Source organism: Pseudophryne corroboree, chromosome 7, assembly GCF_028390025.1.
Source record: "Pseudophryne corroboree isolate aPseCor3 chromosome 7, aPseCor3.hap2, whole genome shotgun sequence".
Classification (NCBI taxonomy): Eukaryota; Metazoa; Chordata; class Amphibia; order Anura; family Myobatrachidae; genus Pseudophryne; species Pseudophryne corroboree.
In genome coordinates, this window is record NC_086450.1 from 501,560,434 (window position 1) to 501,585,065 (window position 24,632).

At 50.0% G+C, this 24,632-nt stretch overlaps 1 protein-coding gene and 1 long non-coding RNA gene across 2 annotated transcripts in view; one reads left to right on the forward strand and one right to left on the reverse strand.

Annotated features, from left to right (window-relative positions):
* The first annotated feature begins 1,295 nt into the window (after positions 1–1,295).
* Positions 1,296–24,602, forward strand: LOC134945786 (uncharacterized). Its single transcript, XR_010182149.1, has 4 exons — positions 1,296–1,406; positions 1,720–1,894; positions 19,171–19,280; positions 24,505–24,602. It is a non-coding gene; the product is annotated as an uncharacterized LOC134945786 (long non-coding RNA).
* Positions 19,650–24,632, reverse strand: part of TLCD3B (TLC domain containing 3B) — a 57,072-nt gene continuing 52,089 nt past the window's right edge. Inside the window, exon 5 of the mRNA XM_063935284.1 lies at positions 19,650–22,859. Coding sequence (XP_063791354.1) covers positions 22,533–22,859 — 327 coding nt within the window. The 3' untranslated portion in view covers positions 19,650–22,532. The remainder of the gene's footprint in view (positions 22,860–24,632) is intronic.

Below are 24,632 nucleotides of genomic sequence, written 5' to 3' on the forward strand. Positions count from 1 at the left end.
GAGAAGTCATTGTAAAAGCCAAACACCTTTCATCCAAGAAGAGTGATCTAGAAGGAAAAGGGAAGCTGACCCAGGACCTAGAGCCTTGTGGTTCCCTGACTGGCAGGAACGTTGGATGATGACCTGAGAGAGCTTCTGTGTTTTAGCTTGGCCCTGTGTGGAATTGAGAACCTATGGTTATGACGGGCCGCTCTTTGTACGGGATAATTATAAGAGACTGTAAGCAGAAAGCATGAATGAACCGGGACTGTGGAATGGACAGTACATTAGCCGAAGTGGTAAACTCTTAAGTCTGGTGATTTATTTCCATGGCTCCGATTAGCCACGGGCCTCAGTGTTTGTTAACCCTAGACCAAGGCCATTGGGACATTTTTGGTGGATCTTCTCCAATGGGCAATGGGACCCAGTAGTCCATGAAGCTGCTTGCAGATGGTCCCTCCGGTAATCCTGGTGGGACATGTATAATGAGATGCCTGGTCACCGAGGGCTGCACACGAAGATAATATACAGTTGCTGTCCTATAATGAGTCGCACAGGGGAAGAAATATGTAGGAATTAATTGTTGGCATGTAGCTTTTGGTGGGCCAGGCGTCTGCCGCTACCTGTCCACCCCAGGCCACCGGTATTATCCGACTTTATTGACAAGTGTGACTGTCTCTCCATTGTAGAGAGCTAGAGCCACAGATATTTTAGGCAAATGATTCTGTATTGGAGAACTGCATACCGGGCCTCTGCCACTGATAACCAGCCTTACACCAAAAGCTACCGTATGTTGGATACTCCCTTCTAGAGCGTATCTAGCCGCTCATTAAATACAGGATTACAAAATAGTTTCCCTGCTAATATGCAGTTATCCTATGATCTGTGTGTTACGTCACTGTATAAACCTGTGTGATTGGTAGTCCAGTCCATAGATGACGGTGATGTCATAGAGTAAGCACGCAGACCCTCAGCCAGAAGACCAGGAGGAGACATGGAGGTTTGCGTTGTCTTCTGGGGATGGTTTGTTATGGGAGTTCTAGCGGCCAGAGGTAAAAATAAACCTATGGATATTGTGAATGTGGGGAAAAAGATGGACTTAATACGTATTACAGGCTCAGGGAGAGATGTAGTAAGCCTTAGAGAGTGATAAAGTACGAGCCAACCCCAGAGGACAGCGCAAACCTTCATCTCTCCTCCTGGTCTTCTGGATGAGGGTCTGTGTGCTAGTCTATGACATCACCGTCATCTATGGACTGGACTACCAATCACACAGGTTTATACAGCGTGATTGGTAGTCCAGTCCATAGTCGACGGTGATGTCATAGAGTAAGCACACAGACCCTCAGCCAGAAGACCAGGAGGAGAGATGGAGGTTTGCGCTGTCTTCTGGGGATGGTTCGTTATGGGAGTTCTAGTGGCCACAGGTAAAGACAAACCTATGGATATTGTGAATGTGGGGAAAAAGATGGACCTAATACGTATTACAGGCTCAGGGAGAGATGTAGTAAGCCTTAGAGAGTGATATAGTACGAGCCAACCAGCTGCTAACTGTCATTTTCTAACATGACAGTTAAGAGCTGATAGGCTGGTACTTTATCTGAGAGCACTTACCCGTAGCCCTATATAGTGCCACCTATTCAGTCAGCGGAGTGTTTGAGCGTCAGGTGTCCGTCACACCAGCTGGTTGGCACAATCCATTGCCATGTTATACAGTATATTCTCTCTGTATCTGAATAGTGTCGGTTACGCAGTCCTCTCATCTTCATCACTCCAGGCCAGGACCCACCCCCTGCTACCCCATACGCCCCGTCACTCAGCACCGCCCTCTTTTTCGATTACGCCGATAATGACGAGAACAGGACCATCGAAATCTCCAACCTCATCGGGGAACACTATGTGCCGGATGAAAGTGGTAATTAAATACGTGAAACCTTAAGAACAACAAAAAGAACATTCATATGCAGAGAATCAAATGATTGTATTTATATAATCCATCGATTTATACTTATTTTATTCTGTAAATGGACAATAAGGGGCACATTTACTAAGGTGTGAGTTTTTTTTTAGAAATGGTGATGTTGCCCGTAGCAACCAATCACATGCTATCTATTATCTTCTAGAAGCAGCTAGATAAATGTTAAGTAGAATATGATTGGTTGCTACTGTATGAGCAACATCACCAGTTCTAAAAAAAAAAAAACTCCCACCTTAGTAAATTTACCTCATAAGGTGTGAGTCCTCTTTCTCACCCAGAGTGATAAATGCAGCAGGAATAACCGTATTGGCTTTAAGGCAGGCATGTCCAAACTGCGGCCCCCCAGCTGTTGTGAAACTACATATCCCAGCATGCCCTGACACAGTTTTGCGGTCAGAGAATGCTAAAGCTGTGTAAGGGCATGCTGGGATGTGTAGTTTCTCAACAGCTGGGGGGCCGCAGTTTGGACATACCTGCTTTAAGGGCTGTGGGCTCCGTTCAGCAACAGCGCCGATATTGTCCCGAATATTTTCGGACAACACTGACACATTATTTTATTTTTTTTCTCCATTCTTTTCCCCGCTATTCAGTAATAAACTCAGGTACAACGTTTGTCTGAAAAGACTGCTCCTTCTCCTCACAGCATATGTATGTAGTGTATATATGTATACGCACTCAGGACGTGGGGGAGATGTACCAAGTAGTGAAAAGAGTGGAGAAGTGAGCCAGTGGAGAAGTGCCCATGGCAACCAATCAGCATTGAAGTAACATTTAAAATTTGCATACTATAAAATTATAGAGAGCTTCTGATTGGTTGCCATGGGCAACTTCTCCACTGGCTCACTTCTCCACTCTTATCACTGCTTAGTACATCTCTCCCTAAGGGGTAAATGTACAGTATGATCCTTCATTATGTGGAAGCGGTGGTATCGGCGCACTTTATGTGCACTTCTCCCCCATGTATGACGGCGGCAGTGTGTGCTCAGTGACAGTATCGGCGCTGCTATCTAAAAGGGGTCTGCACCGTTCCGGCTCTTACCAAATCCCCCAAGTCTGCACCAGTCACCATTAGAGTAAGGCTGAGGGAATAAGAATAGGACGGATGGACCTAACACTGCCACCATTGTCAAGCGTGTCACTGACGTGGCCATAGATGCTTAATATACAGAATTAAATGCCAGCGCCCCTTCTTAGCCTGTGTCACAGAGATAGATGTACCTAACAGACGGAGTGACTGCAGAGAATGACGTGGGTACTCCCAGTGACTGACCGTGTCCTCTGTTCTCCAGCTCTATTCAACAAACTCCTGAGACTTATCCTGATTGCGGCAGTTTTGTTGGCTGTCTTCTTCATTGTCTACCACATAGTCTGCAGAAGGTGGGTCCCTTCTGGTGCCCAATGTTCTCCTGTCCCTCTCCCAATAATACCTCACTATGAGTCGTCATGTGGTGACAAAATCCAATGTTCACCCTTCAGCTACTGTCTCCGCTGCTTCTTCTCTACTTTGTCCTCCTCCTAATATATTCTCCTTATTATACTATATTCTCATGCTATACTGTCCTGGTGTATCCTTACCACGATATACTGTCCTGGCGTATCCTTGCCACGCTATACTGTCCTGGCGTATCCTTACCACGCTATACTGTCCTGGCGTATCCTTGCCACGCTATACTGTCCTGGCGTATCCTTACCACGCTATACTGTCCTGGCGTATCCTTGCCACGCTATACTGTCCTGGCGTATCCTTGCCACGCTATACTGTCCTGGCGTATCCTTACCACGCTATACTGTCCTGGCGTATCCTTGCCACGCTATACTGTCCTGGCGTATCCTTGCCACGCTATACTGCCCTGGCGTATCCTTACCACGCTATACTGTCCTGGCGTATCCTTACCACGCTATACTGTCCTGGCGTATCCTTACTACGCTATACTGCCCTGGAGTATCCTTATGACGCTATATTGTCCTGGTGTATCCCTACCACGCTATACTTTTCTGGCGTATCCTTACCACGGTATATTGTCTTGGCGTATCCTTACCACGCTATATTGTCCTGGCGTATCCTTACCACGCTATACTGTCCTGGTGTATCCTTACCACGCTATACTGTCCTGGTGTATCCTTGCCACGCTATACTGTCCTGGCGTTTCCTTGCCACGCTATACTGTCCTGGCGTATCCTTACCACGCTATACTGTCCTGGCGTATCCTTACCACGCTATACTGTCCTGGCGTATCCTTGCCACGCTATACTGTCCTGGCGTATCCTTGCCACGCTATACTGCCCTGGAGTATCCTTGCCACGCTATACTGTCCTGGCGTATCCTTGCCACGCTATACTGCCCTGCCGTATCCTTGCCACGCTATACTGTCCTGGAGTATCCTTGCCACGCTATACTGCCCTGGAGTATCCTTGCCACGCTATACTGTCCTGGCGTATCCTTGCCACGCTATACTGTCCTGGAGTATCCTTGCCACGCTATACTGTCCTGGCGTATCCTTGCCACGCTATACTGTCCTGGCGTATCCTTGCCACGCTATACTGTCCTGGCGTATCCTTGCCACGCTATACTGTCCTGGCGTATCCTTACCACGCTATACTGTCCTGGCGTATCCTTACCACGCTATACTGTCCTGGCGTATCCTTGCCACGCTATACTGTCCTGGCTTATCCTTACCACGCTATACTGTCCTGGCGTATCCTTACCACGCTATGCTGCCCTGGAGTATCCTTATGACGCTATATTGTCCCGATGTATCCCTACCATGCTATACTTTTCTGGCGTATCCTTACCACGGTATATTGTCTTGGCGTATCCTTACCACGCTATATTGTCCTGGTGTATCCTTACCACGCTATACTGTCCTGGCGTATCCTTGCCACGCTATACTGTCCTGGCGTATCCTTGCCACGCTATACTGTCCTGGCGTATCCTTACCACGCTATACTGTCCTGGCGTATCCTTGCTACGCTATACTGCCCTGGCGTATCCTTACCACGCTATACTGTCCTGGCGTATCCTTACCACGCTATACTGTCCTGGCGTATCCTTACTACGCTATACTGCCCTGGAGTATCCTTATGACGCTATATTGTCCTGGTGTATCCCTACCACGCTATACTTTTCTGGCGTATCCTTACCACGGTATATTGTCTTGGCGTATCCTTACCACGCTATATTGTCCTGGTGTATCCTTACCACGCTATACTGTCCTGGTGTATCCTTACCACGCTATACTGTCCTGGTGTATCCTTGCCACGCTATACTGTCCTGGCATTTCCTTGCCACGCTATACTGTCCTGGCGTATCCTTACCACGCTATACTGTCCTGGCGTATCCTTACCACGCTATACTGTCCTGGCGTATCCTTGCCACGCTATACTGTCCTGGCGTATCCTTGCCACGCTATACTGCCCTGGAGTATCCTTGCCACGCTATACTGTCCTGGCGTATCCTTGCCACGCTATACTGCCCTGGCGTATCCTTGCCACGCTATACTGTCCTGGAGTATCCTTGCCACGCTATACTGTCCTGGCGTATCCTTGCCACGCTATACTGTCCTGGCGTATCCTTGCCACGCTATACTGTCCTGGCGTATCCTTGCCACGCTATACTGTCCTGGCGTATCCTTGCCACGCTATACTGCCCTGGAGTATCCTTGCCACGCTATACTGTCCTGGCGTATCCTTGCCACGCTATACTGTCCTGGCGTATCCTTGCCACGCTATACTGTCCTGGCGTATCCTTGCCACGCTATACTGTCCTGGCGTATCCTTACCACGCTATACTGTCCTGGCGTATCCTTGCCACGCTATACTGTCCTGGCGTATCCTTGCCACGCTATACTGTCCTGGCTTATCCTTACCACGCTATACTGTCCTGGCGTATCCTTACCACGCTATGCTGCCCTGGAGTATCCTTATGACGCTATATTGTCCCGGTGTATCCCTACCACGCTATACTTTTCTGGCGTATCCTTACCACGGTATATTGTCTTGGCGTATCCTTACCACGCTATATTGTCCTGGTGTATCCTTACCACGCTATACTGTCCTGGTGTATCCTTGCCACGCTATACTGTCCTGGAGTATCCTTGCCACGCTATACTGTCCTGGCGTATCCTTTCCACGCTATACTGTCCTGGCGTATCCTTGCCACGCTATACTGTCCTGGCGTATCCTTGCCACGCTATACTGTCCTGGCGTATCCTTACCACGCTATACTGTCCTGGCGTATCCTTACTACGCTATACTGTCCTGGCGTATCCTTACCACGCTATACTGCCCTGGCGTATCCTTGCCACGCTATACTGTCCTGGCGTATCCTTGCCACGCTATACTGTCCTGGCGTATCCTTGCCACGCTATACTGTCCTGGCGTATCCTTACCACGCTATACTGTCCTGGCGTATACTTACCACGCTATACTGTCCTGGCGTATCCTTGCCACGCTATACTGTCCTGGCGTATCCTTGCCACGCTATACTGTCCTGGCGTATCCTTGCCACGATATACTGTCCTGGCGTATCCTTACCACGCTATACTGTCCTGGCGTATCCTTGTCACGCTATACTGTCCTGGCGTATCCTTACCACGCTATACTGCCCTGGAGTATCCTTATGACGCTATATTGTCCTGGTGTATCCCTACCACACTATACTGTCCTGACGTATCCTTACCACGCTATACTGTCCTGGCGTATCCTTACCACGCTATACTTTTCTGGCGTATCCTTACCACGCTATATTGTCCTGGTGTATCCTTACCACGATATACTGTCCTGGCGTATCCTTGCCACGCTATACTGTCCTGGCGTATCCTTACCACGATATACTGTCCTGGCGTATCCTTACCACGCTATACTGTCCTGGCGTATCCTTGCCACACTATACTGTCCTGGCGTATCCTTGCCACGCTATACTGTCCTGGCGTATCCTTGCCACGCTATACTGTGCTGGCGTATCCTTGCCACGCTATACTGTCCTGGCGTATCCTTACCACGCTATACTGTCCTGGCGTATCCTTGCCACGCTATACTGTCCTGGCGTATCCTTGCCACGCTATACTGTCCTGGCTTATCCTTACCACGCTATACTGTCCTGGCGTATCCTTACCACGCTATGCTGCCCTGGAGTATCCTTATGACGCTATATTGTCCCGGTGTATCCCTACCACGCTATACTTTTCTGGCGTATCCTTACCACGGTATATTGTCTTGGCGTATCCTTACCACGCTATATTGTCCTGGTGTATCCTTACCACGCTATACTGTCCTGGTGTATCCTTGCCACGCTATACTGTCCTGGAGTATCCTTGCCACGCTATACTGTCCTGGCGTATCCTTTCCACGCTATACTGTCCTGGCGTATCCTTGCCACGCTATACTGTCCTGGCGTATCCTTGCCACGCTATACTGTCCTGGCGTATCCTTACCACGCTATACTGTCCTGGCGTATCCTTACTACGCTATACTGTCCTGGCGTATCCTTACCACGCTATACTGCCCTGGCGTATCCTTGCCACGCTATACTGTCCTGGCGTATCCTTGCCACGCTATACTGTCCTGGCGTATCCTTGCCACGCTATACTGTCCTGGCGTATCCTTACCACGCTATACTGTCCTGGCGTATACTTACCACGCTATACTGTCCTGGCGTATCCTTGCCACGCTATACTGTCCTGGCGTATCCTTGCCATGCTATACTGTCCTGGCGTATCCTTGCCACGATATACTGTCCTGGCGTATCCTTACCACGCTATACTGTCCTGGCGTATCCTTGTCACGCTATACTGTCCTGGCGTATCCTTACCACGCTATACTGCCCTGGAGTATCCTTATGACGCTATATTGTCCTGGTGTATCCCTACCACACTATACTGTCCTGACGTATCCTTACCACGCTATACTGTCCTGGCGTATCCTTACCACGCTATACTTTTCTGGCGTATCCTTACCACGCTATATTGTCCTGGTGTATCCTTACCACGATATACTGTCCTGGCGTATCCTTGCCACGCTATACTGTCCTGGCGTATCCTTACCACGATATACTGTCCTGGCGTATCCTTACCACGCTATACTGTCCTGGCGTATCCTTGCCACACTATACTGTCCTGGCGTATCCTTGCCACGCTATACTGTCCTGGCGTATCCTTGCCACGCTATACTGTGCTGGCGTATCCTTACCACGCTATACTGTCCTGGCGTATCCTTGCCACGCTATACTGTCCTGGCGTATCCTTGCCACGCTATACTGTCCTGGCGTATCCTTACCACGCTATTCTGCCCTGGAGTATCCTTACCACGCTGTACTGTCCTGGCGTATCCTTACCACGCTATACTGTCCTGGCGTATCCTTACCACGCTATACTGTCCTGGCATATCCTTGCCACGCTATACTGTCCTGGCGTATCCTTACCACGCTATATTGTCCTGGCATATACTTACCACGCTATACTGTCCTGGTGTATCCTTAAAATGCTATACTGTCCTGGCGTATCCTTACCACGCTATACTGTCCTGGCGTATCCTTTCCACGCTATACTGTCCTGGCGTATCCTTGCCACGCTATACTGTCCTGGCGTATCCTTGCCACGCTATACTGTCCTGGCGTATCCTTGTCACGCTATACTGCCCTGGAGTATCCTTGCCACGCTATACTGTCCTGGCGTATCCTTGTCACGCTATACTGTCCAGGCGTATCCTTGCCACGCTATACTGTCCTGGCGTATCCTTGCCACGCTATACTGTCCTGGCGTATACTTACCACGCTATACTGTCCTGGCGTATCCTTGCCACGCTATACTGTCCTGGCGTATCCTTGCCACGCTATACTGTCCTGGCGTATCCTTACCACGCTATACTGCCCTGGAGTATCCTTATGACGCTATATTGTCCTGGTGTATCCCTACCACGCTATACTTTTCTGGCGTATCCTTACCACGGTATATTGTCTTGGCGTATCCTTACCACGCTATATTGTCCTGGTGTATCCTTACCACGCTATACTGTCCTGGTGTATCCTTGCCACGCTATACTGTCCTGGCGTATCCTTGCCACGCTATACTGTCCTGGCGTATCCTTGCCACGCTATACTGTCCTGGCGTATCCTTGCCACGCTATACTGTCCTGGCGTATCCTTACCAAGCTATACTGTCCTGGCGTATCCTTACCACGCTATACTGTCCTGGCGTATCCTTACCACGCTATACTGCCCTGGCGTATCCTTGCCACGCTATACTGCCCTGGCGTATCCTTGCCACGCTATACTGTCCTGGCGTATCCTTGCCACGCTATACTGTCCTGGCGTATCCTTGCCACGCTATACTGTCCTGGCGTATCCTTGCCACGCTATACTGTCCTGGCGTATCCTTGCCACGCTATACTGTCCTGGCGTATCCTTGCCACGCTATACTGTCCTGGCGTATCCTTGCCACGCTATACTGTCCTGGCGTATCCTTGCCACGCTATACTGTCCTGGCGTATCCTTGTCACGCTATACTGCCCTGGAGTATCCTTGCCACGATATACTGTCCTGGCGTATCCTTGCCACGCTATACTGTCCTGGCGTATCCTTGCCACGCTATACTGTCCTGGCGTATCCTTGCCACGCTATACTGTCCTGGCGTATCCTTGCCACGCTATACTGTCCTGGCGTATACTTACCACGCTATACTGTCCTGGCGTATCCTTGCCACGCTATACTGTCCTGGCGTATCCTTGCCACGCTATACTGTCCTGGCGTATCCTTACCACGCTATACTGTCCTGGCGTATCCTTACCACGCTATACTGCCCTGGAGTATCCTTATGATGCTATATTGTCCTGGTGTATCCCTACCACGCTATACTTTTCTGGCGTATCCTTACCACGGTATATTGTCTTGGCGTATCCTTACCACGCTATATTGTCCTGGCGTATCCTTACCACGCTATACTGTCCTGGCGTATCCTTGCCACGCTATACTGTCCTGGCGTATCCTTGCCACGCTATACTGTCCTGGCGTATCATTGCCACGCTATACTGTCCTGGCGTATCCTTGCCACGCTATACTGTCCTGGCGTATCCTTACCACGCTATACTGTCCTGGCGTATCCTTACCACGCTATACTGTCCTGGCGTATCCTTGCCACGCTATACTGCCCTGGCGTATCCTTGCCACGCTATACTGCCCTGGCGTATCCTTGCCACGCTATACTGCCCTGGCGTATCCTTGCCACGCTATACTGTCCTGGCGTATCCTTGCCACGCTATACTGTCCTGGCGTATCCTTGCCACGCTATACTGTCCTGGCGTATCCTTACCACGCTATACTGTCCTGGCGTATCCTTACCACGATACACTGTCCTGGCGTATCCTTACCACGCTATACTGTCCTGTCGTATACTTGCCACGCTATACTGTCCTGGCGTATCCTTGCCACGCTATACTGTCCTGGCGTATCCTTGCCACGCTATACTGTCCTGGCGTATCCTTGCCACGCTATACTGTCCTGGCGTATCCTTACCACGCTATTCTGCCCTGGAGTATCCTTACCACGCTATACTGTCCTGGCGTATCCTTACCACGCTATACTGTCCTGGCGTATCCTTACCACGCTATACTGTCCTGGCGTATCCTTGCCACGCTATACTGTCCTGGCGTATCCTTACCACGCTATACTGTCCTGGCATATACTTACCACGCTATACTGTCCTGGTGTATCCTTAAAATGCTATACTGTCCTGGCGTATCCTTACCACGCTATACTGTCCTGGCGTATCCTTGCCACGCTATACTGTCCTGGCGTATCCTTGCCACGCTATACTGTCCTGGCGTATCCTTGCCACGCTATACTGTCCTGGCGTATCCTTGTCACGCTATACTGCCCTGGAGTATCCGTGCCACGCTATACTGTCCTGGCGTATCCTTGCCACGCTATACTGTCCTGGCGTATCCTTGCCACGCTATACTGTCCTGGCGTATCCTTGCCACGCTATACTGTCCTGGCGTATCCTTGCCACGCTATACTGTCCTGGCGTATCCTTGCCACGCTATACTGTCCTGGCGTATCCTTGCCACGCTATACTGTCCTGGCGTATCCTTACCACGCTATACTGCCCTGGCGTATCCTTGCCACGCTATACTGCCCTGGTGTATCCTTGCCACGCTATACTGCCCTGGCGTATCCTTGCCACGCTATACTGTCCTGGCGTATCCTTGCCACGCTATACTGTCCTGGCGTATCCTTACCACGCTATACTGTCCTGGCGTATCCTTGCCACGCTATACTGTCCTGGCGTATCCTTGCCACGCTATACTGTCCTGGCGTATCCTTGCCACGCTATACTGTCCTGGCGTATCCTTGCCACGCTATACTGTCCTGGCGTATCCTTGTCACGCTATACTGCCCTGGAGTATCCTTGCCACGATATACTGTCCTGGCGTATCCTTGCCACGCTATACTGTCCTGGCGTATCCTTGCCACGCTATACTGTCCTGGCGTATCCTTGCCACGCTATACTGTCCTGGCGTATCCTTGCCACGCTATACTGTCCTGGCGTATCCTTGCCACGCTATACTGTCCTGGCGTATACTTACCACGCTATACTGTCCTGGCGTATCCTTGCCACGCTATACTGTCCTGGCGTATCCTTGCCACGCTATACTGTCCTGGCGTATCCTTACCACGCTATACTGTCCTGGCGTATCCTTACCACGCTATACTGCCCTGGAGTATCCTTATGATGCTATATTGTCCTGGTGTATCCCTACCACGCTATACTTTTCTGGCGTATCCTTACCACGGTATATTGTCTTGGCGTATCCTTACCACGCTATATTGTCCTGGCGTATCCTTACCACGCTATATTGTCCTGGCGTATCCTTGCCACGCTATACTGTCCTGGCGTATCCTTGCCACGCTATACTGTCCTGGCGTATCATTGCCACGCTATACTGTCCTGGCGTATCCTTGCCACGCTATACTGTCCTGGCGTATCCTTACCACGCTATACTGTCCTGGCGTATCCTTGCCACGCTATACTGTCCTGGCGTATCCTTGCCACGCTATACTGCCCTGGCGTATCCTTGCCACGCTATACTGCCCTGGCGTATCCTTGCCACGCTATACTGCCCTGGCGTATCCTTGCCACGCTATACTGTCCTGGCGTATCCTTGCCACGCTATACTGTCCTGGCGTATCCTTGCCACGCTATACTGTCCTGGCGTATCCTTGCCACGCTATACTGTCCTGGCGTATCCTTACCACGCTATACTGTCCTGGCGTATCCTTACCACGATATACTGTCCTGGCGTATCCTTACCACGCTATACTGTCCTGGCGTATACTTGCCACGCTATACTGTCCTGGCGTATCCTTGCCACGCTATACTGTCCTGGCGTATCCTTGCCACGCTATACTGTCCTGGCGTATCCTTGCCACGCTATACTGTCCTGGCGTATCCTTACCACGCTATACTGCCCTGGAGTATCCTTATGACGCTATATTGTCCTGGTGTATCCCTACCACGCTATACTTTTCTGGCGTATCCTTACCACGGTATATTGTCTTGGCGTATCCTTACCACGCTATATTGTCCTGGTGTATCCTTACCACGCTATACTGTCCTGGTGTATCCTTGCCACGCTATACTGTCCTGGCGTATCCTTGCCACGCTATACTGTCCTGGCGTATCCTTGCCACGCTATACTGTCCTGGCGTATCCTTGCCACGCTATACTGTCCTGGCGTATCCTTACCAAGCTATACTGTCCTGGCGTATCCTTACCACGCTATACTGTCCTGGCGTTTCCTTACCACGCTATACTGCCCTGGCGTATCCTTGCCACGCTATACTGCCCTGGCGTATCCTTGCCACGCTATACTGTCCTGGCGTATCCTTGCCACGCTATACTGTCCTGGCGTATCCTTGCCACGCTATACTGTCCTGGCGTATCCTTACCACGCTATACTGTCCTGGCGTATCCTTGCCACGCTATACTGTCCTGGCGTATCCTTGCCACGCTATACTGTCCTGGCGTATCCTTGCCACGCTATACTGTCCTGGCGTATCCTTGTCACGCTATACTGCCCTGGAGTATCCTTGCCACGATATACTGTCCTGGCGTATCCTTGCCACGCTATACTGTCCTGGCGTATCCTTGCCACGCTATACTGTCCTGGCGTATCCTTGCCACGCTATACTGTCCTGGCGTATCCTTGCCACGCTATACTGTCCTGGCGTATCCTTACCACGCTATACTGTCCTGGCGTATCCTTGCCACGCTATACTGTCCTGGCGTATCCTTGCCACGCTATACTGTCCTGGCGTATCCTTACCACGCTATACTGTCCTGGCGTATCCTTACCACGCTATACTGCCCTGGAGTATCCTTATGATGCTATATTGTCCTGGTGTATCCCTACCACGCTATACTTTTCTGGCGTATCCTTACCACGGTATATTGTCTTGGCGTATCCTTACCACGCTATATTGTCCTGGCGTATCCTTACCACGCTATACTGTCCTGGCGTATCCTTGCCACGCTATACTGTCCTGGCGTATCCTTGCCACGCTATACTGTCCTGGCGTATCATTGCCACGCTATACTGTCCTGGCGTATCCTTGCCACGCTATACTGTCCTGGCGTATCCTTGCCACGCTATACTGTCCTGGCGTATCCTTGCCACGCTATACTGTCCTGGCGTATCCTTGCCACGCTATACTGCCCTGGCGTATCCTTGCCACGCTATACTGCCCTGGCGTATCCTTGCCACGCTATACTGCCCTGGCGTATCCTTGCCACGCTATACTGTCCTGGCGTATCCTTGCCACGCTATACTGTCCTGGCGTATCCTTGCCACGCTATACTGTCCTGGCGTATCCTTGCCACGCTATACTGTCCTGGCGTATCCTTGCCACGCTATACTGTCCTGGCGTATCCTTACCACGCTATACTGTCCTGGCGTATCCTTACCACGATATACTGTCCTGGCGTATCCTTACCACGCTATACTGTCCTGGCGTATACTTGCCACGCTATACTGTCCTGGCGTATCCTTGCCACGCTATACTGTCCTGGCGTATCCTTGCCACGCTATACTGTCCTGGCGTATCCTTGCCACGCTATACTGTCCTGGCGTATCCTTACCACGCTATTCTGCCCTGGAGTATCCTTACCACGCTATACTGTCCTGGCGTATCCTTACCACGCTATACTGTCCTGGCGTATCCTTACCACGCTATACTGTCCTGGCGTATCCTTGCCACGCTATACTGTCCTGGCGTATCCTTACCACGCTATACTGTCCTGGCATATACTTACCACGCTATACTGTCCTGGTGTATCCTTAAAATGCTATACTGTCCTGGCGTATCCTTACCACGCTATACTGTCCTGGCGTATCCTTGCCACGCTATACTGTCCTGGCTTATCCTTGCCACGCTATACTGTCCTGGCGTATCCTTGCCACGCTATACTGTCCTGGCGTATCCTTGTCACGCTATACTGCCCTGGAGTATCCTTGCCACGCTATACTGTCCTGGCGTATCCTTGCCACGCTATACTGTCCTGGCGTATCCTTGCCACGCTATACTGTCCTGGCGTATCCTTGCCACGCTATACTGTCCTGGCGTATCCTTGCCATGCTATACTGTCCTGGCGTATCCTTGCCACGCTATACTGTCCTGGCGTATACTTACCACGCTATACTGTACTGGCGTATCCTTGCCACGCTATACTGTCCTGGCGTATCCTTGCCACGCTATACTGTCCTGGCGTATCCTTACCACGCTATACTGCCCTGGAGTATCCTTATGACGCTATATTGTCCTGGTGTATCCCTACCACGCTATACTTTTCTGGCGTATCCTTACCACGGTATATTGTCTTGGCGTATCCTTACCACGCTATATTGTCCTGGCGTATCCTTACCACGCTATACTGTCCTGGTGTATCCTTGCCACGCTATACTGTGCTGGCGTATCCTTGCCACGCTATACTGTCCTGGCATATCCTTGCCACGCTATACTGTCCTGGCGTATCCTTACCACGCTATACTGTCCTGGCGTATCCTTACCACGCTATACTGTCCTGGCGTATCCTTACCACGCTATACTGCCCTGGCGTATCCTTGCCACACTAGACTGCCCTGGCGTATCCTTGCCACGCTATACTGTCCTGGCGTATCCTTGCCACGCTATACTGTCCTGGCGTATCCTTGCCACGCTATACTGTCCTGGCGTATCCTTACCACGCTATACTGTCCTGGCGTATCCTTACCACGCTATACTGTCCTGGCGTATCCTTACCACGCTATACTGTCCTGGCGTATCCTTGCCACGCTATACTGTCCTGGCGTATCCTTGCCACGCTATACTGTCCTGGCGTATCCTTGCCACGATATACTGTCCTGGCGTATCCTTACCACGCTATACTGTCCTGGCGTATCCTTGCCACGCTATACTGTCCTGGCGTATCCTTACCACGCTATACTGTCCTGGCGTATCCTTACCACGCTATACTTTTCTGGCGTATCCTTGCCACGCTATACTGTCCTGGCGTATCCTTACCACGCTATACTGTCCTGGCGTATCCTTACCACGCTATACTGTCCTGGCGTATCCTTGCCACGCTATACTGTCCTGGCGTATCCTTACCACGCTATATTGCCCCGGCATATCCTTACCACGCTATATTGTCCTGGTGTATCCTTACCACGCTATACTGTCCTGGCGTATCCTTACCCCGCTATATTGTCCTGGCGTATCCTTACCACGCTATACTGTCCTGGGGTATCATTACCACGCTATACTGTCCTGGCGTATCCTTACCACGCTATACTGTCCTGGCGTATCCTTACCACGCTATACTGCCCTGGCGTATCCTTGCCACGCTATACTGTCCTGGCGTATCCTTGCCACGCTATACTGTCCTGGCGTATCCTTGCCACGCTATACTGTCCTGGCGTATCCTTGCCACGCTATACTGTCCTGGCGTATCCTTACCACGCTATACCGTCCTGGCGTATCCTTACCACGCTATACCGTCCTGGCGTATCCTTACCACGCTATACTGTCCTGGTGCATCCTTACCACGCTATACTGTCCTGGCGTATCCTTACCACGCTATACTGTCCTGGCATATACTTACCACGCTATACTGTCCTGGTGTATCCTTAAAATGCTATACTGTCCTGGCGTATCCTTACCACGCTATACTGTCCTGGCGTATCCTTGCCACGCTATACTGTCCTGGCATATCCTTACTATGCTATACTGTCCTGGCGTATCCTTACCACGCTATACTGTCCTGGCGTATCCTTACCACGCTATATTGCCCCGGCATATCCTTACCACGCTATATTGTCCTGGTGTATCCTTACCACGCTATACTGTCCTGGCGTATCCTTACCCCGCTATATTGTCCTGGCGTATCCTTACCACGCTATACTGTCCTGGGGTATCCTTACCACGCTATACTGTCCTGGCGTATCCTTACCACGCTATACTGTCCTGGCGTATCCTTACCACGCTATACTGTCCTGGGGTATCCTTACCACGCTATATTGTCCTGGCATATCCTTACCACGCTATACTGCCCTGGCGTATCCTTACCACGCTATATTGTCCTGGCGTATCCTCACCACGGTATACTGTCCTGGCGTATCCTCACCACGCTATACTGACCTGGCATATCCTGTGTCTCTGTTCCTCCACTCATCACTAGTGTCTCGGCTCCTCCACCCATCACTAATGCCTACGCTGCTCCACCTGTCCACTTGTTTTTTTTGTCATTGGCTTTCTCCTCCATGCCTCAGTTGCTGTATGTCTCTGGTCATCCACCCGTAACTTGTGTCACATTTCATCAATTGTTTCTTCTCTTTTTGTTCCTTCTATTGGGTCTCATATCTCTTGTTCCTCTCTCTTTTTGTCTTTTGCACTTACAATCTCTCAATGGGTCTCCACTTCTCCACCCATCAGTAGTGTCTCTTCTTCTACACCTATTACTAGTGTCTCCACTCCTCCACCCATCACTAGTGTCTCCGCTCCTCCACCTATTACTAGGGTCTCCTCTCTTCCACCCATCAGTAGTGTCTCCACTCCTCCACCCATCACTAGTGTCTCTTCTCCTCCACCTATCACTAGTGTCTCCGCTCCTCCACCCATCACTAGTGTCTCTTCTCCTATACCCATCACTAGTGTCTCCGTTCCTCCAGCTATTACTAGGGTCTCCACTCCTCCACCCATCAGTAGTGTCTCTACTCCACCTATCACTAGTGTCTCTGCTCCTCCACCTATCACTAGTGTGTCTGCTCCACCACACATCACTAATGTCTCTGCTCCTCCACCCATCAGTAGTGTCTCTTCTCCTCCTACCACTAGTGTCTCCACTCCTCCACCCTTCAGTAGTGTCTCTTTTCCTACACCTATCAATAGTGTCTCCACTCCTCCAACCATCAGTAGTGTCTCTTCTCCACCTATCACTAGTGTCTCCGCTCCTCCACCTATCACTAGTGTGTCTGCTCCTCCACCCATCACTAATGTCTCTGCTCCTCCACCCATCAGTAGTGTCTCTTCTCCTCCTACCACTAGTGTCTCCACTCCTCCACCCTTCAGTAGTGTCTCTTTTCCTACACCTATCAATAGTGTCTCCACTCCTCCAACCATCAGTAGTGTCTCTTTTCCTACACCCATTACTAGGGTCTCCACTCCACCCATTACTAGTGTCTCCACTCCTCCACCCATCAATAGTGTCTGCTCCTCCACCCATTACTAGGGTCTCCACTCCACCACCCATCAGTAGTGTCTCTCCTCCTCCACCTATCATTAGTGTCTCCACCTCTCCACCCATCACTAGTGTGTCCGCTCCTCCACACATCACTTGTGTCTCCGCTCCTCCACCCATCACTAGTGTCTCCGCTCCTCGACCCATCACTAGTGTCTCTGCTCCTCCACCCATCACTAGGGTCTCTGCTACTCCACCTATTACTAGGGTCTTCGCTCCTCCACCCATCAATAGTTTCTCTGCTCCTCCACCCATCATTAGTGTCTCAGCTCCTCCACCCATCACTAGGGCCTCTGCTCCTCCACCCATCAATAGTTTCTCTGCTCCTCCACCCATCATTAGTGTCTCAGCTCCTCCACCCATCACTAGGGCCTCTGCTCCTCCACCCATCAATAGTGTCTCTGCTCCTTCACCCATCAATAGTGTCTCTGCTCCTTTACCCATCAATAGTGTCTCTGCTCCTCCACATATCAATAGTGTCTCTGCTTCTCCACCCATCACTAGTGTCTCCACTCCTCCACACATCACTAGTGTCTCCACTCCTCCACCCATTACTAATGTCTCTGTTCCTCCACACATCACTAGTGTCTCCGCTCCTCCACCCACCACTAGTGTCTCCACTCCTCCACCCATTACTAGGGTCTCCACTCCTTCACCCATTACTAGGGTCTCCACTCCTTCACCCATCAATAGTGTCTCCGCTCCTCCACCCATTACAAGGGTCTCCACTCCTCCAGCCATCAGTAGTCTCTTCTCCTCCACCTATCACTAGTGTCTCCACCTCTCCACCCATCACTAGTGTGTCCGCTCCTCCACACATCACTTGTGTCTCCGCTCCTCCACACATCACTTGTGTCTCCGCTCCTCCACACATCACTAGTGTCTCCACTCCTCCACCCATTCCTAGGTTCTTCACTCCTCCAGCCATCAATAGTGTCTCTGCTCCTCCACCCATTACTAGGGTCTTCACTCTGCCAGCCATCAATAGTGTATCCGCTCCTCCACCCATCAGTAGCGTCTCCGCTCCTATACCCATCAGTAGTGTCTCCGCTCCTCCACCCATCACTAGAGTCGCAGCTCCCCCATCCACCAATAGTGTCTCTGCTCCTCCACGCATCAATAGTGTCTCTGCTCCACCACACATCACTAGTGTCTCCGCTCCTCCACCCATCACTAGAGTCTCCGCTCCTCCACCCGTCACTAGTGCCTCCGCTGCTCCACCTGTCCACTTTTCTTTCCTCTTATTGGCTAGTGTCTCTGTCCTCCATGCCTCAGTTGTTGTATGTCTCCGGTCATCCAGCCATCACTTGTGTCATGTTTCATCAATTCTTTCTTCTCTTTGTGTTCTGTCTCTTCGGTCTCATATCTCTTGTTCATCTCTTCTTTTGTCTCTCACTGTTTATTGTCAAACAAATTTTAACTTTGTGCTTATTTAATCACCTGCAGGTTTTGCATTTTCGGATTATGAAGACACCTGATCCAGGTCTGATAGTCAATGAACTGTTACTGCAGTAATCAGCCATCACCGAATATTTATAGGGAGACACTGGCCTAAAGTAAGTACCATAGATAGAGGACATAGATATGTGTAGAGACCGGCCTAGGACAGCAAATAGATTCAGATCTGCTAGAGGCGAATACAGACCCCTTGAGGGCTTTGAAGTGGGTGAGAAATCTAAGTTCCATCCCCTTTTATATTGAGACACACGCCTGTCATGTGACAGTCCTAGCAATCGACACAGCATAATCAAGGGGCCGTCAGAATCATCAATGACCGCTCATCTGAGACCTGTGATTGGTTGATAGTTCTTGTGATGATATGCCGCCCACACACCGGGTGATTATTTATTTATATGAATAATGTTACCGGCTGCCTCGTCAATGTCACGTCAGTACAGGAAATGAATGATGTTCCACAAATCCTCTTTGGATTGCGTTTAATCTTTTTAATACCTTTTTACAAGTATTATAAATTGCAGTACATTTACTAACATGTCGCTCTGCTGAAACGTATTTACATTCAGTTTAAAAAGAAAAAAAAGAGTGGAATAAATTAATAAATTAACATAAATAAAACAGTGACCGGGCATCTGTGGGTCTAGCGGAGACTGTAAAAGGGGGGAACTTAAACAGAAATATATGTGTCTATATAGGCTGAGCTAAATTATCAGAACCTTACGCAAACCCTGAAATAGCAGCAACTTATACAAAATATATATATATTTTATTTGTGAGTTATTGTTCTAATTTGGGACTTTCCTGTTATTTACAGTAACACTTACCTGGACCATTCAAATCTTTCATTTGTTGCTCAAATTATTTATCACCTCTGAACAGAGATGGTCCGATATATACACTACTCTGAGACCAATACACAGCTGTGTGTCAACTATTGACGGAGGAGTCAGCCATATATGGTATATGGGCTGGAACTTGGGCCTAGTGATTCACTAAGAGCTGGTGACATCGACGGTGCCCCGTGCCTCAGTGAGGTCACTCTGGGGTTAGCGCTCTCGTGAAAAATGGTCCAGGAAACAAAATGGCTGCCTCCGCTGTGAATAGGGGACAGTCACGGCCTTAAAATTAATAAATAACAGGTTGTGACCTTCACCCGAACAAGCAAAGGTCTCTTACTAAGGGGGAAGTGTATCAAACTTTCGAGAGAGAGAGAGAGAGAGAGAGATAAAGTACCAACAAGTCAGCTCCTAACTGCCGTGTTAAAGGCTGTGTTTGAAAAACCACAGGAGCTGATTGTCTGGTTCTTTATCTTTCTCCACTTTATCTCTCTCCAAGGTTTGATACATCTCCCAAACGGTTTATAGTGACAGCCTAGACATAGCTGCAAGGGGTGTAAAGCACAGATGTCCGTACAAAGCTATGGGGGGGTTCCAAAGGTTCTGGTCAAGGAAAACGCTGCTTGCTGATTGGCTAATATCTGGCCATGCTTAACCCTTAAGTGTGCAGCTTTGCGCAATTATTTTTGCTTAGTTTATAATAGCCATTCCTTTAGAGTAGGCGTCTGGGCAGTTAGACTTAACTCCTAACATGCTGCTGCCCAAAACTCTCCCAAAATCTAAAGGGAGGGATGCAGGGGGCATTATCCCCTCACCCACATCACGAATGGGAGGTAGAGAGCAGAAGGAAGGATGCGATAATGGTTTATTTCAGCCACCCCAAGTTCATGTGTAACCCCTGCAAAAGGGTAAAACAGCTACTTGTGTTGTATGACCAGAGCTGTACCACCATCACCCCCATGTGGTCACTGTGAGTACTGCAGAATGCACCCATATGAAAGCTAGCACCATCTTCTGTGTTACTAGAAGGGGCCTTCAGTGGCTGTGGGCTACATGGTGGGCTTGCAAGTATTTCAGATCAGGCGGGTTATCACTGCGTGCATTGGTTTACAGAGAAATAGCTACTCATTGTGTATTGCACAATAACACTGGCCTACGTGACACCGGGGGGCTCATTTAGAGGCGGACGCACTGCGCTTCCGACGTACATGGCAAAAGATGCGCATGAAATGAAGCGTACCCGCGTCGGATACAGCTGGCAATGGATCCATCTTGAAAAGAAGCGCGTACAGACGCTGCACAACAGCGAAGGTGAAACGCTGCAATGGTGTGGGGACGTGGCTGGACGGCGTTAGTAGTCGCGTTACCCCATTCGTTCACAATATAATAACGTAATGCAGAGAATTTCATCCTGACACTAATAAATAATCGCATCCTCAGTATAAAATGTAACGAAAATACAAACACAAATACAAAACATAAATACAAATTAAATAATTAAATACAAACATAATGTAGTTTTCCCCTTTCGAAATAAAATAGGGATCTCCTTTACCTGCAGTAGTCTAAACGGAAATGTCAAGTAATACGAATAAGCGTCCGCAAGGTAATATATAGTAGCCGTGACGCTAATAATGTAAGCACTATCAGCTGGAGGGGTCCGTACGCGTGGAGTCAAGCTACTACAGCGCTGCAGACAGCCACCATCGTGGCGTACAGCTACCCCACCCCCCCTCCCCTTACTGCCCTGCAAATGCTTGGACACGCCCTACGATTTTCCAACCACGCCCAGAAAACGGTCAGTTGACACCCACAAACGCCTTCTTCCTGTCAATCTCCTTGCGATCCGCTGTGCGAATGGATTCTTCGTAAAAACCCATCGCCCAGCAACGATCCGCTTTGTACCCGTAGGATGCGCCTGCGCATTGCGGTGCATACGCATGCGCAGTTCTGACCTGATCGCAGCGCTGCAAAAAAAAAACGCTAGCGTGTGATCAGGTCTGAATGACCCCCCCCCCCCCCCCTTAGGTGCATAAGCGCAGAGCAAAAATTTACATCTTCCATAAAAAAGAAACAAAAAGAAACAAAAACATTTTGTGCGTCCACTTCTTAAATGAGCCCCGGAGTGTGTTGCAGAAACTCCTCTGTGGGGGTGAGTGACAGTGACACTTAGTGGTCACCATGAGCACTGCAGGGAATACATTTTTAGTATGACATAGCGGTAGCTGTGTGTGCATCAATAATACTGTTGCGTCGTGGGTGGGACCCTGGTCAGGGTACACAGAGAGGTAATGATGTCTTCCTACCTCTCTCTCCCTCCTCTCCAAGAGAGACCTCCTGTGGACCTCCTAAGCAGTGCATTACAAGGTGCCTTTATAGCCTCCATTAAGAAGGCACAGTCTTTAATGCTGCGGCGTCGGCGGCGGCCTCACTGGGTCTCAGTTTTAGGGATAGGCTCTCTGGATCCAGATGGGTGAGGGCATAGGAAGTAAGGGGGGGTGGGGGGGATAAATGTCACTGTGAGCAGTCCTGGTCTTTGGCTGAGGGGCTTTCAGGGACTGGATGTCCGTTCTTAGGCCGCTGGCTCATCCTAGACTGCTGGAACAAGCTGTAAGCTCTTCGGCAAATCAGGTAAAACCAGTAGACCTGGGGCGCCATGAGGATGGCGGCTCCGAAGTTGTACTCTGGAGAAAGGTTGAATGGGACTCTGTACAGAGGTAGTCCTACCCGCTGGCCGTACACCCAGTACATGTAGGGGAACAGCAGGAGACGGCAGCAGAAAAAGGTTCCCAGCATGAGGACACCATTGACACGGTGTAGGAGCGTGTGCTGCTTCTTGTACTACAGGGAGAGACGGGGGACAGAGAGACGGGAGGGGGAGGGGGGGAGGGCGGTGGGTGAAAAGAGACATTAATGCTTCACAATCAGGTATCAAAATCTAGCGCTATCCTTCCATGTGACTGTATAAACCGCAGTGTAATATAACAAATCTCCACAAATTCCACATGGTAAATACTATCACCCCACAATATATAACAAGAAAAAAAGAAAGTAAGCCACCCACCTTTATTAGTCAGTTGCAAATAAATAAAAACAGTATATAATACACAATCAGGGCCGTCTTAACAGCATTGTAGGCCCTGGGCAAAGCAATGCACTGGGACCCACACATAACATACCCCACCCGCAGCCCCGAGCTGTCTCTTCACATGCTTCCATACAGTGGCTGGCTGTCAGCACTCTGATTGGTGGCTAGCTCCAGCCATCCACCAATAACATGCTGACAGCTAATCACTGACTGGCTACAGGCCCGGGAGGCAGGTAGAGAATACTGCACTCTGATTGGTGGTTATCTCCAGCCATCCACCAATCACATGCTGACAGCCAATCACTGACTGGCTACAGGCCGGGAGGCAGGTAGAGAATGCTGCACTCTGATTGGTGGCTAGCTCCAGCCATCCACCAATCACATGCTGACAGCCAGTCACTGACTGGCTACAGGCCGGGAGGCAGGTAGAGAATGCTGCACTCTGATTGGTGGCTAGCTCCAGCACAATATATAAAGTACACGGCCGATGTCTAAAAATACTTACAGAAAGCTCTAGAACTGGATGAAACATGACATAAGGATGACTATCCAATAAGGACAGAGGGGCAGATTCAGCGGTGGACACTACGGCACGGCGGATGTGCCTTTGTACGCAGATGCTGTGCTAACATATGCAAAGGCCGCAGGAGGCATCTGCAGTAGCAAGACGCCCACTGCCGGCTTCTGTGTACAAGGACGCAGCATCGGATCACCTGCGTGACCATCGTACATCTCGGTGACCCTTAGGTTATTCAGGATGTCCAGCAAAATCATGCTGCCGACATGCCCCCATTTTCTGGGGCGCTTCCTGTCGGCACTCCCTCACCGCCATCAAATGCCGGCAGCAGGGCGATCATGCTGCAGCGTTTGGGGCACCGCGAGCGACATCGCAGCCCCAGATTTGCGCATGGCCAGCGCGGCTCCTACGTTTACGCAAATCTAAAAACATCGGAGGCTTATGTAAATATCGGGTTTACGCCCATCACTGAATCAGGCTTGTAATTAGCAGCAATGAAATGGTTAATTGCAGGAAAGAGAGGCAGCCAGGAACAGGCGTCAGTATCTAGTGTTGAAGGATGAAGATAAAGTCGCTAGAGATAAGGTACCAGCCAATCAACTCCCAACTGTCATGAAAAATGACAGTTAGGAGCTGATTGGCTGGTGCTTTATCTACGCCCACTTTATCTCCATCCAAGTGCTTAATAAATAGACCCCTTAAACCCTTTTAAATCCATTAGAGGCGTATGTGCGCTGGTTTACAATTAGATGCCGGCGGCTATTCCTGCTTAATAGTCAGTATGTTGTTTATTGCGCAGGACCGGCCGCAACAATGACGGCAGTCGCACCCCCCATTGTGTAAATGGCCAAGTAACCTATTATTAAAAAATATCCTTCTAGGGAAAGGAGGAGGAAGACACAAATGGATTGTATCTCCGCTCTCGGAGGAGGAAGCATCAGGCGGTTGCCAATAAAATCATTTCTTTTCTATTACTCAACATTAATTGTACATGAATAACTGACCCAAC